Consider the following 20,806-nt stretch of genomic DNA (forward strand, 5'->3'; position numbering starts at 1 on the left):
AAATATTCAACATTTCTCTGCATAAGAGATAAGTATGCATCCCTCCTTATCTGCTGATTTTCCAAGTCGGTTACTGTTACTGAGTATTTATATTTCAGTGTTTCTCTGCACAGCAGATAACATGCATCTGTACTTATCAACTGATGTACCACAAGGCAATTATATTATGAGTGTTTTATATGAAAGGTACCTGCATGCAAGTTTATATAAAATATCTTATGGGTGCCATAATTTTTGATTTTGTCACACTGATATGAAGACACAATTTCTTGCAAGGCCAGTTATATTGAGTCCTTAGTGAAAGGGGATAACTCCTGCAAAGTCAAACTGGCTGAGCCCAAAACATATATTCTGTCATGAGGAGTACCTGCATCTGCAATTGTGAAATGTGCTTCTTTACAAGGAGTCATTAAAAAATGTCTTCATGTTGAAAGTTAGACTGCAGTGTAATTTAATAACTCAGGCATCCCGTTAACCTTAGCTGGTGGAATAAAGTAGATAATCACCTGAAGAGTAGTTCTTCAGGGAAAAACACCAAAGGCAATAATAAGTTTTTGGCTTCTAGTCACTGATATCACTCACTATCTGGTTAGATTTTCAGGCAGTCATAGAGCTGCCAACAGGGAAATTCTGATCCTCCAGTGTAGGCTGGGATAGTCCCCATATAACAGCAATATTAACCTTGTAAACTTTTCATTCTTCTAGTCACAAACTTGAAACATACAGTAACAAATTACTGCAACAACTGACAAGTATGCATTGTAAGCAAAACATAGGTATTTATACAAACTAGTCAATTGATTATCACTAAGTTAGTTGCAATTATAAAAGTAATTCATATCTACAGGTAATCATTTGTGCATACTTGGTGTTTAAGACAAAACTAAGGTAAAACAAAAGAATTTTGTTTTCTCTTTTTTATTCTTTATATATACAAAGCAGTTGCCTACATTGTACAAAATAATATTTTTCTATGTGATCATTAGCAAGTACACAGATGGACAAATAAACACATGCACACGCGCGCGCGCACACACACACACACACACACACACACACACACACACACACACACACACACACACACAAACACGTATGCCCACATTATGTATATGAAATGAAGATATGTAAACTCTGATTTAAAAAAGTTTAATGTTATTTGTTAACAAGGAAAAACAAATTGCAATAAATACAGCTCGTAAGTTCAGACATATGTCTTAACTTAATGCAGAAGCCAAGTGGAACCTATTGCCATTCAAAAAAAAAAAAAAATCAAATAAACTGCATTGTTCTTCTACAAATAATGTTTTATGAATGATGAAGACTTTGATGACCCTGAAAACTGTATTCATGTTTAAAATAATAGCAGATATTAGTGTAATGTCAACTTTACAACACTAAATATGCAAAAAAAAGAAGCTGTAGCAGAAACTCGTGCAATATCTCTTATGTGAAATCACTTGAAATAAAAGCACCCCAGCAGTGTAAACAGCAACACTGTATTTGTTTCATATTGTGATGTGACAGTAAATAAACATATACTCGGCCACTGCTCCCAGAGAGAATCCTAATGCCCATGTGACCACTATGACTTTTCAAAGAGCTAGTAAAACTTTGAATCTCTGACTAAAATATAAGATGTTCCCACCACAGTAGTAGGTGCAGTAGTAGTAAAGGGAGCAGACACAGTGTCAAAATACTTAGCTTACCTTTTGCTATGTTGTAGTGTAGTCAGTGTGTACACAACGAAATAAAATAAATCCTCTCTCCACGATGTCGCTCCTTCCTTCAGCTTTACCAGAAATATAAAAAACGCCCGAACGGTGTTTTCGCGCATGCGCATACCAGCGGAAAGATGCTGGTATGAAAAAAATGTGAAAAAAAGAAAGTTGGCGCATGCGCAGAACAGCAAAAGTACGCGGACGTGTAAACACACGGAAAAAAAGTTAAATTAAAATTAAATTTAAATTTAAGGGTCGCGGGCCGCATGGAAGAGCTCTGAGGGCCGCATGCGGCCCGCGGGCCGCGGGTTGGACACTCCTGCCTTAGACAGATCTAGAAAGATCACAGACATGATTTTGTCTTCATTCCTATATTGATTAATTGTATTAGTGAAATTCAAAAGGACAGTTGTGGTGCTATGACTAGACTGAAATCCATGCTGTGTTTTGGCTAGTAGTTTGTTGGTTAAAAGACAGTTCATTTTAATATTTTAAATGAACAACAGTAAATTAAAAAAAAACTAAATATTTGGTCTGTTTTTACTATAGGCAGTATGGTACTTTATTGGGTACTAACTGGAAATGTTTGTTGCTGCTGGAGTATATGCTATTTAAGTAACAGGAAATGATGTAGTTCTGATGACATTTCGTTTTATTTGTGTGGAATAAAAGTGCTAAACTTTTAAACTTTTAACAGTATTAAAACAATGTCTAACGTCCTTTGGTCAATGACAAGCATGTAGTTTTACATTTGGTCTTGCTTATCTGTGTAAGTTAACTACATCATCCATACCTATTTTTTCTAATTAGGTATCCCTGATTTTTGTCAGATGCCCTGGATTTTCTAGGGGCTGGTAGAAGACAAATATACCTCTTTTCTTTTCCACCACCTATTGTAGTACTTGAAAGTAATAGAACTACATATCTATTGGCTTCTTAATAACAATTCATATTGTACCAGCAAGGTGTTGCTCTAACCTTAACAAATATTAATCACCCCCTGATTAACCTGTTAAGGTCAGGTCACATGCTAGACAGCCAAATCTCCCCCTACTGACCAGGAAAGACTGTGGAAGTATAAAAAACAGATTTGTTTCTACCTGCTGTCAGTACCAATAATATGTCCCTCACTTCCTCTCATAAACTTAGAAAGTAACTAAAATAACAGGATGTATGTTCACCAACATTTTCTGAAGGATGCAAAGTCTGAAAATGAAAAGAATGTCATGATTTAATGACCTCAGTCTTCAGTGATTTGTCTGAAAACCAAATACCAAATGTTTTATGAGGAACAGACCAAACATATAAGGCAAAAATCTGGACATTCCGTGAAAATCTAGACATTTGAAAGGCATGGCACGGTAACTGTAAACATAAGGGACTATTACACTGTTTTCCTGACAGTACTTACTAGGTGCTTTATGGTTTTGGAAGCTGTGAAAGCACTTGTGGGTTTTTTTTTCTGTAACTAGTAGTAAATAGATCTTAAAATGCTCCATGCACTACCAAGAATTCTGATCAGGTATCCGATCATATCCTTTAATTGTGTTCTTAACATGGATGCCAAAATTCACCTCTTGAACTTCGCTCTCTTAGTCCTTTAATGTCATAAAGGTGCTTAACAAAGTTTTCTTTTTCCTGAATTGGTAGCAAAATCCTGGCACTCTATTCACTACATTATATTTACTTACTTAAAGCGACTTCATCATCAATGTCCTGTTTTCAGCCATTATTTTTGTAATTAACATTAAACTAGAGTAACATTTTATACTTGCATGCATCATCTTAGCTATGCAAATAGTAGTAAATTTGCAGTATACTCCTGTGAAGGTTAATGTCAAGCATCACAGTGCAAAATGTGTTTGTTCATATTAAGAGTGCACTTCACTCTGACTGCCATTTTAGTAGAATATTTTATATGATGGCTAAAAAGGATGCAGCAAGTAAATACTTTTTTGCCTGTTTGATCCAGTTGATGGATAAGGCATTTCCTTCATTATTTCCTGTTGGATAGTTGCAAATTTGCGTTTGCTGTTTGAGAGAATAACTTGCACCGTGTCTTGTACTGTTGTAATGCCATTTGTTAAGCTGAAAACAAAACAGACAAGTCAGAAGACACATGTAACATGTACATATTACTGCTGTCAGTGAGGCAGTACCACTTCATAAACCACTTATGTTACTGACATTTTTTTTACCAGGTAGGCAGATTGGTCTGGGGACCCTTTTTAGCTTCATTTATTTTTACATAGAGTAGCTGCTATTTACTGAACTGACTAAAATGCTTGTCATGTGGTTAAGGCATTCAGGTAGCAGTAAGTCTGATTGCAGTGGGGTTTACTTTTTTGTCATTTCTTCCTGCTGTTACTCAAACTCTATAGTGATTTTGTTCTCAGTGCTGAACACTGGTATACTTAGCTCTTAAAGAATGTTTCTAGATTCAAATCTAGATAATAATGAATGTCTTACTTTGGCAAGAAGCTGTCATATGGATGTGCGTTTTAATTAGAAATGGTAAATATACCCAGACCAGTGAGCATATTATGCCAAAAAGGGTGAATATTATTTACAATGCTGATTAGATAAATTTATATAATCAACTAGAGCATGCTTTACTTTATTGAACAAAAAGTAAATGTTTTAAAGGCAATGTTTCCAAACAAAAGTGGAATAGCTGCTCAAAGGCTTTTTCTGATTAATTTCAAGGCATTACTAACCATTATTTCTACTATAGATGTGTGAGACTTTTATGATGTTTTAAATTAACTGACTTTTTTCTTCTCCTTACTTAGCTTTTAGCCCCAACAACCTGCCTCTCGTTTTATTGATGGGAACATCACAGTGATGTCTGCATTCAACTTGCTTCATTTGGTGACAAAGAGTCAGCCAGTGGCCGTGCAAGCCTGTGGGCTTCCCTCAGGTTGAATGGGTGCTTTTTGTTGTGCCATGCAGACACAAAGTCCTGGGGGTTCTGCTGCAGAAAATTAATAAGCAGTTAATTTTTGAATTTTCTTAAGCTGTGATAAGATGCCTCAGTTCTTGCAACTTGAAATGTGTACTTCAGAGCAGGGTATAATTAATAAAGCACTGCTTTTTTCTTACTGTATATTAAGTAATTTTCATTTTTATTTTTCATAGCTGGCTGTTGTTACCGATCTCTTGTAGTCACTTGTTCGTACGTTTAGACATGTCTGCTGTTGTAATATAGTGCATGGAATTCCTTGTTTACTTGCACTTTGCCTATATTTTGGAAGTGACTTAACTGTCAGTTGTATCCGTTTTTTTTTTCACACCACTTTCCTTACACTTATGAGTGTTTTTGTGGCAGCAGAGTGAACATGGCGGATCACACTTCTCTTTTCATGGCCACAGATTGTGGCCCACCCCTGGGGATCTGCCACAAAATTCCAGGCCAGATGTGAGATGGAATTTCCGTAGCGTGCTGTGCATCTTCCCTGGGCCTTTGCAGTAGGCTGAGCCTGAAAGAACTGGAGTGGGAAGCAGTCAGTGGCATCCTTATATGATGGCCAAACCAAACCAGCTGTCTTTTCTGGCTAAGAATGTGCAATTGCTGTATTCTGATGTTTTTTTAGATCACAGAAATTTTCAGTGTGTTACTGAATGTAGGTCCAGCAATTTAGAAGAATATGTCATTTGTGCCTCTTTTCCTCGCAATGTCATTCCTTCAGACACGGCCTACAGCTTATGTATTCAGGTGATTATAGGGAAGTAGACACTATGGTCAGCTAAGAGCACTGCCTACAGCTCAGTTGCTACTTCATCAGTGCAACAAGGCTGAGTGCCTGCAAGAGAAAAAGTAGTGCTCTGCTACATTTGTCCCTCTCATGCTTCCATATGCCATCACTCATGAACTAGACCTCAAGATACTTAAATGCCTTCTGTAGAGAAAGGTGCCTCCCCCGCCCCCCCCCAATGTGAAGAGAAAAATGCAATCAGTCCTGGGAGTACTTTGCTTTTAGATTTGGAGATCCTGACTATTATTCTAAGTGCGTCCTACTCAGCAGTGGAGTGCTTGACAGCTGATGGAGATTTTGGTCAAAAAAGGCCAAAACGGTTATACCATCTTCAGAAAACAACTATGCCATCTCATAGATTGCTACCCATTCTGAGCTTGGCTGTGTTATTATATGTTGTCTGATAAGTCAGAAATAGGAGTGGTAAAAATAAATGGACCCTTTGTGGTCTTGATACCACCTTAAATACATTTGGGCTCCTTTTAAGGAGTGTAATTCCCTTGACTTTGAAAAATACACAACAGTTCAAACAGGAAATACAATAATTTGCAAAGTATGCTGTTACCCTAACCTTTTAAGCATTCTGTTGACTGGACTGCACCCTTAGACTTATTCTGTACACCCCGGCTACTTACACATATTAACCCTGAGATCACTGTACCTCAGAATACAACAAATATTATGACATTTCACATCCTTGGACTTGTTATATATTCACCTCAACTAAAGATTTAGTTCAGCACTTCCAGTTCCAGTTACTGGAATTTCTGCCAGCACCCCCAAGCTTGAGTTAGTGTGATGAATTTGGGCATAGCTTTACTGTGCTCATCCAAGGATTGGACAGCATGATACAGGAGCTGAAGTACTGCACTATCCTTCACGATCTTTCAGAGGACATGTTCGAACATCCTATCATAGGTCTTCTCTAACTGCACAGAACAAGTGTACATTATGTGACACACAGACGCACACATGTGTGTGTGTGTGTGTGTGTGTGTGTGTGTGTGTGTGTGTGTGTATAGATGTGTGTGTGTGTGTGTATATATATATATATATATATATATATATATATATATATATATATGAATTCCTATCAGAATGTTGACTTACCATAATACCGAACTGTATGTGATCGAGACAGAAACACTATAAATCCACAAAAGTGAAAGTAAACATTGCCGAAAGTGTACAACATTGAAACACAACTGTGCATGTGCCGCCAGCACCAGTCAATACCTCTAAAATGATACATATAAAAAAGAAACATTTTAAACAAAAATTACACATTTTATAACATTTTTGCACCGCCCTGTCATGTAGGGGTGTACACCCTAGAAATTATATGTACCACGTATGACATTGCACTCCAGTGGGGAAAATGGTAAATGCCGGCGATGCATGCCCAGCTAGGTTTCAGTGTTTTATACTTTCGGCAATGTTTACTTTTGCTTTTGTGGATTTATGGTGCTTCTGTCTTGATCATAAGCAGTTCAGTATTATGGTAAGTCGATGTTCTGATAGGGATTCATATATATATATATATATATATCTGTATATATATATATATATATATATATATATATATATATATATATATATATATATATATCTGTCTGTGGACATGCACACAACTAAAATATTCCAACATCCCACAAACTGGACAGAATCTACATTGTTGTTGTTGAATCAAAGTTTTGGTGTGTTGGATAGGGTATCCTCATCTGTATACAGGCACAGGCTTCCTCAGGAAGCTGAGGAGGGAGAGCTTGCTCTACTTACTTACTTACTTAAAGACTGGAACCACCATCCCAATTAATCAGACTAGTGATACTGTACCCACCTTCCATGAACCATCATTTATTTTATTACCTTGGTCGGATCTCATTAGATTATTTGATCTTTCTTATAAAGGGACACACCAGACCCTTTGGGTTTAAAATTGAGGTTTTGGATTTACATCTGATAGGATCTGCTGAAAGAGGCATTATTCTGCCATCACATTTTTGTTTGTATTTAGTTATTCTCCAGCTTTGGTAGTCACTCCCTGTAAGAGCATTTTGTACATTTTACAGTACTATTATAATTATTAGTTACTAGGCCGTTTAAATTTGAGGAGGTTCCTCAAGATTGGAGACATGCTTATTAAACATGTCTTTAAGGTAAAGGGAAGTCGGACAAACCCAGAGTCATATAGACCCTTAAGTCTACTTTCATGTTGAGAAAAATTGTGAAGAAGGTAATATTGGATAGCTTATTGTCAGAATAGGAAAGGCTGGGAACTGAAACCATATATCAGCATGCATATGTTGAAAAAATATCTATTATTAACTGTAACATGACATTCTATAACAATATAATAACAGCTGGGAAGGAAAAATTATGCTGTGATGTAATTTATGTAGTTTTAACATCATCATTTGACAGGGTCTTGCTCAAAACACTAATCAATAAATTAGATATTGATGCACTGTTGATTAGATGGATAGCTGCATGGCTTACAAATAGGACATGGCAAGTATCCTACAGCAATTGGACATGTGAAATGCTTGGTTATAGTTTTGGTATCCCACAGGGCTCTGTTCTAGGCCCTTAATTATTTAGATTGTATCTTTCAGATCTATTTTTTGCCTGAGGTGTTCTACAGTCTGTATGCAGATTACCTGAAACTGGGTAAACTGTTTACATGTGTTACAAATAGGGCATTTCTGCAAAAGAACTTGAATAAATTGACCATTTGGGCACATGATAATATTATGCTGATAAATATATCAAAAGCTAAGCATATGAGAGTTGGGAGACATAAACTGAAAGGTGAATATTTAATATAGTACACAGTGATTGAATCTGGGGATTCATTTAAGGACCTGGGTATATGACTAGATTCAGCTTTGAGTTTTTCTAATCATATCAACCAATTGGTTAATGATAATTATAGAATTGTAGGTTATATACAAATATTTATAAAGTCTAGGAAATCAGAAATGATGAAGTCATTGTTTGTTAATTGCATTACACCCAAACTTGAGTATGGAATAGCTATGTGAAAACCTTGTAAGAAAACAAGCATGAGTAAACTGGAAAGAGTACAGTGGAAATATACCCAGGGCATCCATGGATGTGAAGTTATTATGAAAGACTAAAATATCTGAACTTGTACAATGCCCCTTACAGATTTAAGAGGAGATCTTTATCAGGTATTTAGAGCATTTATAGACAACTACCTCTGGAAATGTTTGGGGTTATCAAAAAGTACTAGAGAATCATCAGTCAACCTATGTAGAATATTCTGTTGGAATGAGAAGTGTACTAATTGGTTCTCTGACAGAGTATCTGATGCATGGAACAGACTACCAAATTACATTAAAGCAAGTACTAGTTTAGAATTTTTTTTAAGAACAGCCTGGACACTTACTATAGGAACAACTGTTTTGGTATATTGGTAGGTTAGAAGGGTGTTAATGCCCATGCTTGAAATATATGTATGTATGTATGTTTGTAGAGTCAAAAGTTATATAATGATTAGGATATTTAAACATAGAAGCAAAAAGCATAATTGGCAAGTTAAGTAGAGAATATTCTCATACATCTTTAGCCAAGGCATTGTGGTGGCTAAAAAAAAATTGAGGGGAGTAAAAATAGAAAGAATGTCTGTACAGTCAAGCCAGATAGCAGATAAAGGCACATTATACCTAAAGTTGACTGATCAGATATTTTGAAACCAATTAGTTTGCTATTAAATATTCAGAAAATTATAGCAAGGTTGTTAAGAGTATACAAAGATACTGTCTTGCCTTTTTGCTGACCTACAACCAAAGGTGCCATCATTTTCATGTGCCGTAGGTAAAAATTTAGCTAGGAGACAAAATTTTGAATCAAAAATTGAAAAGTTTGAGATCATAGGTGTACCCCTGGTTGGTACACATCATTGTGGAAGGTGTAATGTTTATAATTTTGTCTGCACCAATACAGCAAAATTTTAGTCTGTTTTTCTCTGTCTCTCTGTGGGACCTTAGTGGTGATTTGTACAATCAAATGTGACAATAATTTATTTTAAACTGGCGTAACAACTAGGCAGCATTGAGTCCGAGTAAGGGAATGTCTTGGAGATTGTTAGAATGGTAACAGAAAATTCACTGTCTTACTGTAATTTATTTTATGCAGGCCTGCCAAGTAAATAGCCAAGGGTCTGAATAAGATAGCATCTTAAGGAATGTCAGAATAGTAATATTGAAAATTCAGTGTCTGGACATTTCAGAATAGCTCATTTAGGCCAAATGAATTTATTAAAGTTGTTTTTTGCTTTCATGACATTGTTTTAAAATAGTTTTTTCAGCAGATTTGAAAAAGTACTGGTTAGAAAAAAATTAAAGCTACATTGATTTTGAAATTTAATAATGTTCCACATGATTTAAAATAGGGAATTCCATGCCACTTGTTGTTGTAAGGCCTTTTTATTTTGAAAATACTGTAAAATGATGTAATTTGTTTTTATAAACATGCTTAATTACTTAATGGTTTGTCTCCAAAAACAGAGTGTGTTTTTGAGGCACTAGGAGGAATATAGATATTTCTTAAAAGTATCTTTATAAGGTGTTTATTTATAGACTTACTGTGGAGACCCTGACCTATGACCAATTTAGTAATATGAGATACAGAAATGAACCTAAATGCACCATCAGTTTGCCTCATTACTTTTTAACATGATAGCAGACCCAACAGGTTGAGCAGTCTTTCAGAATGTTGGAGCTGATTTGGGTGGAGGAGAAATCACAAGACTGCTTGCCCTTCTACAAGGTGAGGGTGTGTGTGCTACTAGGCTAACAACCTCTAGGGTCCTTACAAGCCTAGCTGCACATGCCAAACCATGGTCACCTGTATGAAGAGGGGACATTTTAGTAAGGAGTTAACTAAGGGATCTGTAGGGAGATTGTTAGGGGTGTTATTATTTCTGACAGACAGTCTGTGTTCATAAGGGACATGTGGGCCAGATCGGGGTAAATTGATGATTTCTCATCCAATTGTCAAGGGTTTATTTGAATATCAAGAATGGATTCTGTTTTACATTGATGGGGAGCCTATTCCATGGCAGGTGGTCCTTTGTGACACACATCTGCCTGTTCTGCACATTCTCTTTATGTCACATGTGAAGCTCAGATCCCTGGATCTGGTGTTTCTGGTGCTGGTTTTTTTGTGCATATCTAACAGATGCATCAGGGCTGGGTCTGAGGGAGCCCTGTAAACCAGGCAAAGATCCACTGTCAGCAACCTGTAGGGGACTGAATACAGTGACAGACCATTAGGCAATCAGTGTAGGACAGGAAATTCATGCTCTGAATTATCCTGGCGAGAAACCTTTGCAGGCATTCCAACTTTTACATGTGTCTAGTTAGGTACATGCCTAAGGGGGCATTGCACTCAATGATAGGGCTTTTAGGGGCTGAGTAGTGTAGTACTGTAACTTCCTTGGACCTGGATGCCATAATGTTTTCTATAAATTGGGTGACATAGAATGATTTTCTTACTATCTTAGCTATGTGTTGGCCAAAGACCAGATTGCTATTCACATATGTTCCAAGATCCGTTACTGGGTTGACTCTTAGGGGAATCTTATCAATGGAGTAATTAACTTGACAGTTATCCAGTATGTTTGATTTTTCTGATTGGGGTGTGCACCATTTGTTTAAGGGTATTTGTTTTAATAACATCCAGGAAGTATTTGCCTGTGAGTTTGAGTCAGTGTAAGTTTCACAGTCTATAAAGGGGTAGTTAAAGTCACCCATGAGTAGGGTGTTTAGTTGGATGATGACTGCCCCTAGTAGGATTAGTTAAGAGTCATGAGACTCTAGGGACATAGATGGTAACCTGTAACTAGCTATGATACGTTGAGGGAACTTAACTATGTCAACTTGCTTGTGGATGAGCTCCATGGTATCATTCTATTTAACCAATGCGGAGGTATGTCTGTTGCTAATGTATATCGAGACACCTACACCTTTGACTCCAATTTGTGCTGTTGTTGATCTAAATGTGTGGAAGACACTGTAAACTTACACACCCTCAATAGTCAGAGCGGAGACTGGAGCAAAAAAAATATATATACTGGTTCTATCTCTTAACAGTTTCTATGCTAGTTTTCAACAGTGCCCCAGCCATTCCATCTTTACATTCTTATGTCCTGAACAGTTTGCCATCATAGTCTCCATGGTGTCTGTAAACTCCTCTAATATCCTGGAGTGCAGCTCTGGCCTTCTTCACCTGTTAATATCTCTAAACCGAAACAGGAGAGCCATCGATTAGCATTGCCTAGAAGTACAACTTTGTCATCTTAACACATCCCTCATCACTGTTGGATCAAAATCAGTCTTAGGATTATAACCATGACAGATACTGATACTGTGACACTGACTGAGGTTTTAATATGGGCCATTTTGACTCAGTGCTGAAGTCTCATTTTAAGTACAGTCATAGTTTTCTTGAAGGTAGGAGTTAAACTAGTCTCTTAAAATGCCTTTGCTAAATATTTCCAAGAGACAGTCAGTGATGCTTGTTTGAATCTCCAAGAGCTGCTCAGCTGATGTTTCATCAAGTTTCATTTTATGCAGCCTTACACGTATGACTTGACAACAAAGTCAATCATTAGGATTCATTCCAGGGTGCTTTAGTACCATGTGCACATATTATATGTGCCCCTTGGGTTTGAGTATTTTTTTCAGTCATGGGCAATCCATGACTTGCACAGAAATTCACAGCATGGGTTTAGATCCAAGATGCATTCTTCCCACTCATATGGCTCCGTAGTGAAATGTCAGCACTTGAAATGCTGAGTGCTGCAAAGCCAGAAAAAAAAAGACTGAAAACACAATAAAAGAACAAATCTGGAAAATTGCTGTTCTCCTTTAAACTTCTTTTTGTGGGGGGGGGGGGAACCCCTCCTACACCTCCTGAACTTATATATACCAACTCCGAGATTGCCATACCTCAGAGAAAACAGAATATTCAGAGAAATGGCATCTTGGACTGTATGCAAGCCTATTCTTTTGGCCATTCAGTCTCCATATTTTGGGACTCTCTTTAGTTGGCCCTGATATATCAAATGGTTACCCACTCATACTCATGCAATTATTTTCTTTGTCCACCATTTGGCTAATAAGGTCTTAAAGTTGGATTTCAGAATCTGTAGGTGGCATCACATTGAACACCTCTGTAACCATTTCAGAAAGACTGATTACTCTGTGCTGTACAGTTATTTGGCACATATTCAGAAAAAAAAGTATGTTTCTGTTTGCATGTCACAACTGCATTGAAGCAACCTTGTCATTCCTTGTGGAGAAAAAACCTCTAACTGTGAACATTTGTGAACACAACCTCACAACGTTTTTCATATGGACAAACTCTGGAAAAGGAAACAACACCCTGACCAAGAAGTCTAGTGTGAAAGTGACTGTGTTTGTACAACTGAGTCTTACTGTTTCAAGCCTATACCTCTTTGCTTCTTGTACTAGCTTGCATTCCTTGCCCACGGTGAGGTGGCATTCCGTGCTCCTAAAGCCAGTTTCTGTCACCAGGTTCTATGTTGCCTATATCCATCCTGTTATGCCAGCCATCTGGTTGTCACTGTACCAACCTCCACCCTTCACTGTGTAGGTAGAGAGCCTACAAGGTAGCCACACATAGCCACCTCAGACTGAGTTGCACTGGTGACCCATCTACCAAGCACTTGTTAATGGACACCACCCTAAGCCTTGGCTCCATGTTGTCTCCTGGTAGCCATAATCTCTCAGTTTTATTATGAAATCTGAGTATGGTTTTGATTAGGGTTCTTAGATTACTTCTTTTTTGTTTGTCTGTCCTCTTATCCCAGACTTGTTTACCAAGTTTGGCACTGCCAGGAGGTTCCAGATGACACTGAGACTGTCATAAGTGCACAACCACCCCCCACCAAGTATTTATAAAAGCTAAGAAAGCAACATCTTTACTATAAAGCTTATTCATTGTTCCTGATATAGCAACATCTGGTCTTAATTTAGGAGGCATAAAATGCAAAAGCTTCCTTTTTAAATTTATTATAAGTGTAACAAACTCAAAGAAAAAAATAATTCTTCCCAGGCATAGCTTGTATAGTCATAGATGACTGCTGATGTAATTTCAGGAGAAATTATATTTTCTCATGATACAGCTAATCTTATGTAAAACAAAATAAATCAGAATGCAAAATGGCAGACATCAGGAATTTCGTAAAATTTTCCAGCATTTTCATTACACCCTGCTATTCCCTTTCAGCATCTCCTGGCTCACTACCTTGATTTTTCTGTCCCATCTTCTTTCCCATCACATCCCTTCTGTATCTCCCTCCTACCTAGCCACAACCCTCCCCAACCTTCCTGTTACTCAGCTTATCTTCTAATCATCTCTGTCAATCTCTGCATCATCCAATGTATCTGATCTGGTTCTGAGCAGTCACCTTAACTTATGTAAAAAAAAATAAAAATAAAGAGCAACTGGAACAACGTACTATAAAATTTATTCACAAAAGAAGAAAGCTTTCAGTTTAAACAACCTTTCCTCAGTGCAAGATAAAACAATCATTTACATCCACATTTGAATACAAATTTAAGATGGTTATTCAATTAATCAGTCAATTGAGCACAGTCAATAAAAAGCTTCAATTACAATGCTAAAGGCATAGCTAAAATAAAAATTAAAAAAATATGCAAATACCAAAAAAAAAAAAAATATATATATATATATATATATATACATATATATATATATGGTTCCCCTTCACAAAGTCGAATGTTCACAAACTCGAAATATATATGGCCGAAGCCATATGCTCGAATTTCTGAATCTCGACTTCATGAAAGGGAGCTGAAAAACAGAAAAACGTAACACAACAAAGTGTTTCTGCAGTGGGCCAAGCCCCCCTGCATCCCCACACCCCCCGCTACTTATTTATTCCAACTCCAAAATCGCACTACAGTGCAGAAAGGGAAATTTTCCATTCTGTGGTTTATGCCGTTCCCCATTCACAGAGTCGAGCTTCCACAATTTCGAGCATATGGTCTTGACCATATGACTTTCGAGATTGTGGCCGTTTGACTTTGTGAAGGGGAACCATATATATATATATATATATATATATATATATATATATGATAAATTAATTTCACACTTCTTATTTTATACATATAAAGCAAAGTCTACTTTAGATTAATCATTTTGTCTTTAAGGACAGGTTTTAAAGTAACCATCGTGTTAATTCCTGGAGGAGTGCCAGCCTGCAATAGCAAGATCCACTCATATTCTTTCAGCTCAAGTTTATTGTTCATGTCACCCCTCTTATATTCTTATGAATAATAGTCAGGACTCTAAATGAAAAATCATGTTTGGAATCAATCTCATTAATGTGTGTTGCCAGTGAATTTGTTAGGTAATTCCTTCTTATATCTGATCTATGCTCTGTTATTCTGTCCCTAAGTTCTCTGGTGGATTTGCCTACATAAAAACTGGGGCAAATTTGGCAAGTTGCTAAATACACTATATTGAGGGTGTTAATGTAGCAGAACATTTAAAGACATAGGGTTTCCCAGTAAATAATGTTAATAAAGGAGCAACAGCTACAATTATAACAAGGGGAAAGTACCATGTTTTGTAATAGATTTGATATTATTTACACATTTTATATCTTTGTAAAATAAAAGTTGTTTTAAGTTCATACAGTTGCGATAAGAAAGTCTTTGTTTATCAGGAACACTATCCAGTAATTCTGGAGCACTTCTCATAATACTCCAGTTTCTTGTAATCGTTCCTTTCACACCATCAGTACATAATCGTTCCTTTCACACCATCAGTACATAATCGTTCCTTTCACACCATCAGTACACTACTGTATGTAGTGGGATAACGCGCTGTATTTTCATTCATTATTTGTCTGCTATTTACATTACTAGTTTCCTTAACACTAAAGTAGGGTGGCATTTCTGTATCTCTTACACTTGTAATATCTTCCCTTATGCTATATAATAATTTCTCATCATAGCCTCTCTCTTTCAATTCATCTGTTATATAGCAAATCTCTATTACAAAGCAGGGTACTTTCCCTTGTTATAACTGTAGCTGTTGCTCCTCTATTAACAGTGATTGTAGCTTTATACATCCTGTTACTGAACATCATCAGCAATCCCCTTTTTCCTATTTTCAGCGAGGGGTTGGCGCATAGTGTCAGCTTTCGTCACCTTTCTCAGTTTATTGCAAATCTCCTGCCTACTTCAGCAGTTATGTCTGACTGCCTTGGGTTTTCTGTCACACAGCCCATCCACCTCTTTGCTGGATGCCCTCGTTTCCTCTTGCTTTCTTCCTGTCTATCCCAAATCTTCTTCACCCAGATTATATTCTGCTTTTCTGCACATTGGCCTGAACCACAGAAATCTGTTCTTTTTGACCTTGTTTGCAGTTGGAGCTACTTGGGCTTCCTCGTATCTTTGTCTGTAACATAGTCTGCATTCTACCACCCATCGCATGCACTTCATCACCATCGACTCTAACTTCCTTTCACTGTCCGGGTTTTGAACCATACAGTAGTACTGGTCACAACACTGCTTTGTACACCTTACTTTTCCTTTTCAGCTTCTTTGACGTTCTGCTGACATACACTACCTTAGACAGTCTGTGCCAGTTGCTGTGGCCCCTCTGACTCTAGCTTTGACTCCCTCTTTTAACCTTCCCTTCTCCTTAACCACCCCTCCCAGATACTTGAAGCTGTTAACCTGTTCCACTATTTTTCCCCCTTCCATTTTATTTGTCATCTTCTGATTTTACCTATTTGCTGTCATTACAACTGCCTTATCTGTACTCAGTTTCATCTCATGTGCCTTCAGTTTTGCACAGCATTCCCCTATCCTTTCTCAGAGTTCTTGTTTAGAGTCTGCTTGCAATGCCACATTGTCTGCATACAACAACTTTGTTGATCTGACCCCCCCAACCTGTTTGCTAATGCAGTCCATCACCAGTATGATGAACAGCAGTGGGCACAGAGCTGAACCCTGATGCACACTGACTCCCATTGGAAACCCCTCTGTGAGACCAAACATTGTTCATACTTGAGTCATTGGGTCTTTGAACATATTGTGCATTAATTATACCAATGTTTCTGGGAATTTGAACCACCACAGGACTGCCCAAATTAGCTTTCTTGAGACCTTGTCACATGCTTTCTCCAAGTCTAGAAATGTCCAGTTGGATTCTTTCGTCATCTTTAGCTTCTTCTGAGTTGTCTGTTTCAATGCAAACATTGAGTCAATTGTGTTGCATCATGATCTGAATCCAAACTGCTCATATCCCATCTTGCTTTCTACTGCTATGCATAGCCGTTTATCAATCACCCTCTCCAGAACTTTCATGTAATATGACATTTTTGATACTTCTGTAATACCCACAGATGTGGATGTCCCCTTTGTTCTTATATACTTGCACTAGTATGTTTATTCCCCAGTCATCTGGAATATACCTTTCTCTCCATACTGTTATGAGTACCTTCAGTAGAATTTCTCCCCTATCTCACCTAACATCAAGATCCTATCTGCTGTGACCTTATTTGAGCCTGCTGCCTTCCCTGACTTAATTTTCCTTTGTGCTGTTCTTACTTCTAGGGTGAGCTTGTCCTCTTCTTTTGTTACAGGTTTTGTTGGGGCAGTACAGCTTCTGTGGGGTTTTCTTCATTTAGAAACTGCTGGAAGTACTCATTTCATCTGCCTTTAATGTCCTGTGGAAATGGTGAGCAGGCTGTTGCTGGCCTCCCATAGGAAAGGTATCTGACTGACTGTCTTTATCTTTCTGTCTTTGCCTTGCAACCTGATAGAGTTTGTTTGTGCCATCTGCTGACTCACTTTCCAGAAACTGGTAGAGTGTTTCCGATGCCCCATTATTTGCTACTGCAACTCCATTCTTAGCCTGTTTGTTAACCAAACAGTATTCCTTCCTAACCTGCTCTGTCTTTATTATCTCCCATTTCTTCCTGCACTCTCGCTTTCTTTTGATGACTTCCTGGACTTCTGCATTCCACCACCAGCTTTCCTTATGTGCCTTGTTTTCATAGCTGGCTTGGCCACATCCCTGTTCAGCAGTCTGCACTCATGCTGTTTTCATAGCTGGCTTGGCCACATCCCTGTTCAGTAGTCTGCACTCATGCTGTTTTCATAGCTGGCTTGGCCACATCCCTGTTCAGTAGTCTGCACTCATGCTGTTTTCATACGTGGCTTGGCCACATCCCTGTTCAGTAGTCTGCACTCATGCTGTTTTCATAGCTGGCTTGGCCACATCCCTGTTCAGTAGTCTGCACTCATGCTGTTTTCATAGCTGGCTTGGCCACATCCCTGTTCAGTAGTCTGCACTCATGCTGTTTTCATACGTGGCTTGGCCACATCCCTGTTCAGTAGTCTGCACTCATGCTGTTTTCATAGCTGGCTTGGCCACATCCCTGTTCAGTAGTCTGCACTCATGCTGTTTTCATACGTGGCTTGGCCACATCCCTGTTCAGTGGTCTGCACTCATGCTGTTTTCATAGCTGGCTTGGCCACATCCCTGCTCAGTAGTCTGCACTCATGCTGTTTTCACACCTGGCTTGGCCACATCCCTGTTCAGTAGTCTGCACTCATGCTGTTTTAATGTGCTGCCATTCTTCTTCAGCTCTACCTATTTGCTCTTCTTCCTAAGGTGCTAGAGCCCTGCATATTTCCTTGAACTCTTGTGCTTACTCTTCACGCAACGTCCAGGTTTTCAGCCTAGTTCTTGTTGCCCGTAAATCCTTCTCTGGCTACTGCTTGCAGCTGATTGTGGTAACCAGTGGTGTATGCTGTGAGCCCACTGTTTCACTGGGGATGACTTTGCAATCACTGATTTTACAACCCTGCCCTTTCCTTACTAGGAGGAAATCTACTTGAGTTGCATGTTGGCTAGTCTTGTATGTGATCTTGTGACTGTGTTGCTGAACCATGTGTTGGCCACCATCAAGTCATTTGCCAGACAGAAGTCTAGAATGGCCTCTTCTTCTTTATTTCTGTTACCCCACCCATGTGGATGTAGGCAGTTATATTCTGTTATGTTTGTCCTGATATGTGCATTCAGGTCCCCATTATTAACACCGATCCATGTTGTCTTACTTTATTTAGCCCTGCAACTACTGTCTGAATGCACTCTTTTCCTCACTATGGCAACCCTGCTGTGGGCATAGCATATAGTAGCACCACTAACATGTTTATAGAAATTCAGAATTTATGCTTTTTTTATTTTTATTTTTGTGTATTCCTGCAGTGACAGTAGGCATGTAAGGGTACAGATAACTTTAGGCATTAGTGTTTTGACTTTGATTAATTGCAGTGTTGACATTTATTTGCTGGAACATTAAGTGTGCAATTGCATTTGTGTATTCATTATTACTAGAAATTGATGTGCTGGCAACATTTCTGCCTGAAGCCATATTTGAATTTTAATAAGATGTGAGAGGAGTCAGTTATTTACTGGATTGGAAAATGCAATTATTGTAAACATTTTGGATAAGAAACAAAAGTTATAATGCATCAGTCAAGTAGTAACGCATGGGAAGTTTGGAGTCAAGTGACAAAGAATATAAATTACAGGTGTTAAGATACTTGATATTGACTTTTTATCTGAAGGAATGAATGACAGTTGTAAGGATCTGCTGCAAAGGCATCTTTACTGAAAGACTGGAGAAACTTTGGCTTAAGGAATAAAGCTGAGTTGTACATCCTATGAATCACAAACAGACTTTTGTGCAGAATATTTAAAAAGACATAGATGCTGATATGTTTGCCTTTGTGGCAGAACAGAGTTCTTAGATGTGCACTTTTGAAGGATTTAAAAGACTAAGGATAACATCAGCTGTGTTTGACAGAGGATATATGTTTGGAGTTATCATTGTGCTTTGTAGATTTTAGAGGGTGTAGTAGGTGGTATTAATTTTATACAAAGTTTGTCAAAATTAGGTACTGAGTGAAAACTTCTTAAAATTTAAATTAATGGGATAATCAGGATTCAAATTCTAAAAAACAAGAAAAGGGTAACTGTTCAGAAGGAAATAGCACCTGGAATGCAAATGTCATAATGGCATTAACTACAAAAACATAATTTCTCAGAGTTCAGCATTTCAGCTGCAGATTTGTAACACACTGATCCTTGATATATGAATTTTGAATAAAGCATTTTATTAAAAGGCGCATATGAGGGCCGCAATGACCCTGTCTGAATTATGAGCAGAATGCTGTGTGTGGACAAACTTGGGCTCAACTAAAAATGAAATATGTGTAAGCTGAATTAGTCATGATATTTACATTTTCTTCTTTGCCTTGAAATGTAAATGCTTTCCTCAGCTTTCTTGATCCCTCTTTCATATAGCAGTATACTTTTCCAGAGTATTATATATCTCAGTCGTTATTTAAGGAACCCATATTATCCTAGAATAGTTTTATATTAGTCAGATTCAGTTTCATTTGTTTCATGAAGGTATTATAATGCATATGATCCATGTAGACGACTGGTAACTGTTTTCAACTAAAGTCAGTATGTGAAGTTACTCATCTAGATGACATGTATTATTCCTCAGTAAAGGAATATTTGAGGTTATCTAAATTCATCCCTATAATATATTCTGTTAGATGAAAGATGCAATATGTAGATAAGAATTATTTTGTGCCGATTTCCTGCAGCAGATCACCAGGTACTTTATTAAAATAACATCTTGCTTTGCTGTGGCTTGCATTTCATAGGCTGAGTGCATTATTTGAAACTTGAGTGTTTTCTCACACACTGAAATAAGTATTGTGCTGCATGAATCACCAAAGATTTGCATGTAAGAAATGTATGACTTTTCATGGAGATTGAATGAAAACCATTAAACGTAATTATGAAGTTGCTTTGTTTTGCAGAAAAAGGCTTGCAGTTACCACTTTACTTCTTTACATTAACAGTTTATCAGTTTTACAGCAGTCAAAATCTTAGAAATCCACAGTATTGCATTGCTGTATTATTGAGATGAAACATTTCTACCACACTTTTTAATTGCTTGTAATTATCTGTATGTATTTTCAAGGAATCTGTTTTAGAGTACATTTTCTGCATACCAGTAAATGTAAATATTTGCTTATATATATATATATATATATATATATATATATATATATATATATATATATATGGAAATAAGTAAGTTCAGTTCATTTTTGTTCTTACAGGGTACATGTAACATAAATGGTATCAAGAACTAACCTACAGAGAATAAGAAATTCAGTTAGTACTAATATGAAAAATTGAGATACC

The 20,806-nt window shown here is 37.4% G+C and overlaps 1 protein-coding gene across 1 annotated transcript in view; it reads left to right on the forward strand.

Moving 5' to 3' along the window:
- The window catches only part of MSRB3 (methionine sulfoxide reductase B3), an 823,136-nt gene that overhangs the window by 232,162 nt on the left and 570,168 nt on the right, over window positions 1–20,806 (forward strand). The window contains exon 2 of the mRNA XM_044088063.1: window positions 4,514–4,641. Coding sequence (XP_043943998.1) covers window positions 4,566–4,641 — 76 coding nt within the window. The 5' untranslated portion in view covers window positions 4,514–4,565. The remainder of the gene's footprint in view (window positions 1–4,513; window positions 4,642–20,806) is intronic.

The sequence above is a fragment of the Protopterus annectens genome, chromosome 11.part0 (assembly GCF_019279795.1).
Source record: "Protopterus annectens isolate FY-2018-M chromosome 11.part0, PAN1.0, whole genome shotgun sequence".
Taxonomy (NCBI): domain Eukaryota; kingdom Metazoa; phylum Chordata; order Ceratodontiformes; family Protopteridae; genus Protopterus; species Protopterus annectens.